This window comes from Sinocyclocheilus grahami, unplaced genomic scaffold (genome assembly GCF_001515645.1).
Source record: "Sinocyclocheilus grahami isolate Dianchi unplaced genomic scaffold, SAMN03320097.WGS_v1.1 scaffold959.1, whole genome shotgun sequence".
Classification (NCBI taxonomy): Eukaryota; Metazoa; Chordata; class Actinopteri; order Cypriniformes; family Cyprinidae; genus Sinocyclocheilus; species Sinocyclocheilus grahami.
Genome location: NW_015506138.1, coordinates 410753 through 416208, shown reverse-complemented (window position 1 = coordinate 416208; position 5456 = coordinate 410753). Strand labels below are relative to the sequence as shown.

General features: G+C 40.8%; 1 protein-coding gene across 1 annotated transcript in view; it reads right to left on the bottom strand.

Moving 5' to 3' along the window:
• Positions 1-5169, bottom strand: part of LOC107564763 (phosphatidylcholine:ceramide cholinephosphotransferase 2-like) — a 7563-nt gene extending 2394 nt beyond the window's left edge. The window contains exons 1-5 of the mRNA XM_016249915.1: positions 4635-5169; positions 3112-3537; positions 2342-2345; positions 1745-1898; positions 1454-1626 (exon numbers count right to left, since the gene is read on the bottom strand). Coding sequence (XP_016105401.1) covers positions 1454-1626; positions 1745-1898; positions 2342-2345; positions 3112-3537; positions 4635-5143 — 1266 coding nt within the window. The 5' untranslated portion in view covers positions 5144-5169. The remainder of the gene's footprint in view (positions 1-1453; positions 1627-1744; positions 1899-2341; positions 2346-3111; positions 3538-4634) is intronic.
• Between the last annotated feature and the right edge of the window lie 287 nt (positions 5170-5456).

Genomic DNA, 5456 nt, shown 5'->3' with positions numbered 1-5456 from the left:
AATGTCTGTGTGCATGTGTGTAAAACAACAAACTGACGATTCATATATAATCACTTGTAATTGTATATACATTGTTGTGATTAATTGTGGCTGGAACAATAATGTAGCTGTAAAAATTGTTTCCTTCTGAAATTCAGCATGACTAGATAGACACGGTGAGTTTGTCTTTACTATACATGTCTATACACGCTAGATGTGATCACTTCATAGTAACAATCCTGTCAGATCGTCCATCCTTTGAGAGAGAGTGTAACGTTACAGCTCGGCCGATCTGGTTTCGTGGTTAAAGTTAACCTCTTCGACATGTTTCCGTGTTGTTGTCGTTGCTCAGCAATGGCATGGACGCGATGTTGTCTGGGGGTGTGGCTAAAGGAGAGTGGGACGGTGGGCGGGGCTCGGGGGGGTGACTGAAGGTGGTGACTGTAGTTCTGACCTCAACTTTTTACAGAAGTCACAACGGTTCGTGAAAAATCACAGCTACTTTAAGCAGGCTGTGTGCATTTTACTGTGGACTGACTGTTTTGAAACTTATATGGTAGTTACATTAGACCTCAGTTATCATGAAAAATCAGTTTTGACAATATGGGACCTTTAATCTTAGAATTCTGACTTTTTCCTCCATTTCCGCAGTTCTGAGAAAAAACTGAATTACCCGATATAAGACATTTTTTCTCTCACAATTCTTTTTTGATCTGCCAAGGAATTAAAAGTGACTTTTAAATAAAAATTCTGACTTTTTTTCTTGCAATTGCACGTTCAAATCTAACAATTCCGACTTTTCGTCTCAGGATTGCGCTTTTGTATCTCACAATTCTTAGTGAATATCCCCCAATTCTGACTTTTTATCTTTTTTCTTGCAATTGCAAGTTCAGCTCTCACAATCCTGAATGAATACCTTGCAATTCTCAGAATATCTCTTTCTCAGAATTGTGAGATCGCAGTCGCAATTACCTTTTTTTTTTTATTCCATGGTGGAAACACAGATATAAACATAGCTTCCATAGATTTGACCCAATTTTGTTGTTTGTTGTACCTAGTGTCTTTTTAGACCGTATTGAATCCAATTAGGCTGAATTTGACCTGCGCCATAAAGATTTTTTCCCAGATTTTTAACATATTAGGTAAATATTCATCTCATCATGCAGCTGCATCTCAGCAAGTTTGCATTTCCCACACGAGTTTCCATGCAAGAATATTAGTGCTGTCAAACTATTAATCGCATTCAAAATAAAAGTGTTTGTTTACATACTATATGTGTGTGTACTGTGTATATTTATTATGTATACATAAATGCACACATACAGCATATATTTAGAAAATATCTACATGTATATATTTATATACACAGACATATATTATGTAAACAAACACTTATTTTGGATGCGATTAATCGTTTGACAGCACTAAAGAATACGGAATAGAAGTTGAACAAAGCAGTTTTAAAGGCTTTTACCTGGTTGTTGGCTATGGTGTGGTACCAGTAGAAGAGGCGTGAGGTGATGAAATACGCCACAACTACATCCACGCTGTAATGCTCATGCGCTATCAGGATGCAGACCACGCCCACCGCGCTTAGCAACCAGCAGATCACATGATAGCAACGCCATAGCAACGAGCGGGGCGAGTCTACCACACAAAACAATTCATTTCAAAACATAAACCGAGTTAAAACAAACTACAGTGTGAATGCGAAGTGCACCGAGACCCGATGGAAATGATGATGATGATGGTTTCTCATACTCACATTCCTGGATGAAGAGGAAGGTGAGGGTCAGCATGACTGTGTGGCCGCTGTATAGGAAGTCTCCACACATGAGATGAGAGCCAGTGATGGACAAACCTCCTCCAGACACCAGCTGCAAAACACGCTCGATCTTGCTGTGAGAATCACCGTAGAGCTACAGACAGAAGCAGCATGAGATAAAAGCACCAAAGCTTCCCAATTCAGCATTGCACAGGGGGGGAAAATAACAAATACATCACGGCTAATGCATTTGATACAGTCATGGATCTCACAATTCTGACTTATTTCTCGCAACTGCGAGTTTATATCTATGCAATTGCAAGTTACTATTTGCGATATGTCAAAAAAAAGTCAGTACAAACGACTCAAACTCAAATGCAGATGGAGTTCATATAAAGCAACATTCACTGTGAACTGAGATACTAAAAGCACTGGATCATGAGCTGCTCGCGTGTAAATGAACACAGTGACGCACTTCATTCTGAAACATGCAGCGCATTTATTTATTTAATTAAGTCATAGCCTTTGTGATTTAATAATCGCATTAAGTCATATCATGATTTAAGTTTTATTTATTAATCGCACAGCCCCTCTCACTGAACTAAGGATGTCAAAACGGCTGAAAAACTAATTTCAAATTTTGTACTTAAATATTATCAATATTCAAATTATATTCTAATTTAAAAGGCATAATTTCAATTAGGGGGGAAAAGCTTTTGTCTTCTCTCCTGAGGCCACAAGAGGGCGCATCGAGCTTAATATTACTAATGCACGTTTATTCAAATCATACGACCATCTTTGAAAAAAGTGCATAATGTTTCAAATAATGTTTATAAACCAAATATAATTAAGTTGCTTAAACAATTAACAAAACAGCATCATGCATGTATGCATAGTTTAATACAAAGGACCAAAAACCAAATCACAAAGAGTACATTCTTCATTTAAAAGCATGAGATGCAGCGGGATGGCGGACAACCACCATAAAGTCTCGAGACGTGTTTTTTTAAAAGTTGAACTTGCATTAATTTTACATGGCTTTCTAAACATGCGTGCGAGACGCGAGTGCAAAGCTGATAGATGTCCCTCTAGAAAATGCAATAAATATGCGTTCTGTGTGAATGGCTTGGTTTCGGTTTTGCCGTAAACAAGATATTCTCTGCATTGATGTTCTCTTTTCCCGCAACATTTTGAACGAACAACGCAGCAGCGCCTCATCTAGTGGCTTCAACTGGATAAGCTATTAAAAAACATTAAAATGCAACGACACTTCGGATCTTGTGTCCACTGATAAGCTGCCTGACGCACACCTAAAATTTGAACACAATGTTTTTGCATTTTTTGACAGCCCTACACTGAACGCTTACCTGTGCTTGAGGAAGAGCCACTGAATGAACCACAGAGCCACGAGGATCATCCCGTTTACCTCGGTGACAGAAAACGCCCACTCCACACGCGGCACATAATCGAAGAACTTGTCCGGTAACGGCGGGCTGACGGATTTATCCGGGACTCTCTCGTGGACGACGGTGATCATGACGGTAGTAAGGATGAGGTTAAATCCGGCCCAGATGAAGGCGATTCCCGTCTTCCACCATTCCGACGGCAGCCGGGAGCCGCTGGACTTCGGGACGATGATGCGAATGTAGTCCTGGTTTTTCCGCAAGGCTTTACGGAAACTCCGCGCCAAACGCGTCGGCTTGCTGTTGTCTGACTTATCGTCTACCTGATCGCCACTGGGCGTGACCATAGAGGGGCGTGTCCGTCCGGTGGGCGTGGCCTGGGGGCGTGGCCTATCCTCAATCGTCACCATCACATGGTAGCCACCGCTGGGTTTATCATCTTCTCGTTCGTCCAGAAGATGAGATGCTGCCATCGCTCATACACTACAACTAACACAAAAACACTTAAAATTAAGATTAAATACAATATTTTATACTTAATGTAACATTAAGTGTGAAATATAATTAATATAATGCAATTAATTAGGCACACTGGCCCCACCCCCAGACCTGTACGTCATCTTACATTTAATAAAATTGACTGTTGACAAATATAATGCAGGGCAACAACTCCATAAATGCAGGTATGCCCTAAAATTCAAGATATTGGGGCAAAAAAGAACTAAGGATGTCAAAACGGCTGAAAAACTAATTTCAAATTTTGTACTTAAATATTATCAATATTCAAATTATATTCTAATTTAAAAGGCATAATTTCAATTAGGGGGGAAAAGCTTTTGTCTTCTCTCCTGAGGCCACAAGAGGGCGCATCGAGCATAATATTACTAATGCACGTTTATTCAAATCATACGACCATCTTTGAAAAAAGTGCATAATGTTTCAAATAATGTTTATAAACCAAATATAATTAAGTTGCTTAAACAATTAACAAAACAGCATCATGCATGTATGCATAGTTTAATACAAAGGACCAAAAACCAAATCACAAAGAGTACATTCTTCATTTAAAAGCATGAGATGCAGCGGGATGGCGGACAACCACCATAAAGTCTCGAGACGTGTTTTTTTAAAAGTTGAACTTGCATTAATTTTACATGGCTTTCTAAACATGCGTGCGAGACGCGAGTGCAAAGCTGATAGATGTCCCTCTAGAAAATGCAATAAATATGCGTTCTGTGTGAATGGCTTGGTTTCGGTTTTGCCGTAAACAAGATATTCTCTGCATTGATGTTCTCTTTTCCCGCAACATTTTGAACGAACAACGCAGCAGCGCCTCATCTAGTGGCTTCAACTGGATAAGCTATTAAAAAACATTAAAATGCAACGACACTTCGGATCTTGTGTCCACTGATAAGCTGCCTGACGCACACCTAAAATTTGAACACAATGTTTTTGCATTTTTTGACAGCCCTACACTGAACGCTTACCTGTGCTTGAGGAAGAGCCACTGAATGAACCACAGAGCCACGAGGATCATCCCGTTTACCTCGGTGACAGAAAACGCCCACTCCACACGCGGCACATAATCGAAGAACTTGTCCGGTAACGGCGGGCTGACGGATTTATCCGGGACTCTCTCGTGGACGACGGTGATCATGACGGTAGTAAGGATGAGGTTAAATCCGGCCCAGATGAAGGCGATTCCCGTCTTCCACCATTCCGACGGCAGCCGGGAGCCGCTGGACTTCGGGACGATGATGCGAATGTAGTCCTGGTTTTTCCGCAAGGCTTTACGGAAACTCCGCGCCAAACGCGTCGGCTTGCTGTTGTCTGACTTATCGTCTACCTGATCGCCACTGGGCGTGACCATAGAGGGGCGTGTCCGTCCGGTGGGCGTGGCCTGGGGGCGTGGCCTATCCTCAATCGTCACCATCACATGGTAGCCACCGCTGGGTTTATCATCTTCTCGTTCGTCCAGAAGATGAGATGCTGCCATCGCTCATACACTACAACTAACACAAAAACACTTAAAATTAAGATTAAATACAATATTTTATACTTAATGTAACATTAAGTGTGAAATATAATTAATATAATGCAATTAATTAGGCACACTGGCCCCACCCCCAGACCTGTACGTCATCTTACATTTAATAAAATTGACTGTTGACAAATATAATGCAGGGCAACAACTCCATAAATGCAGGTATGCCCTAAAATTCAAGATATTGGGGCAAAAAAATGCCCCTGTATGAGTTTTTGTCTCATATTTATATCATACGATAAGCGATATCACACAAGTACCGAGT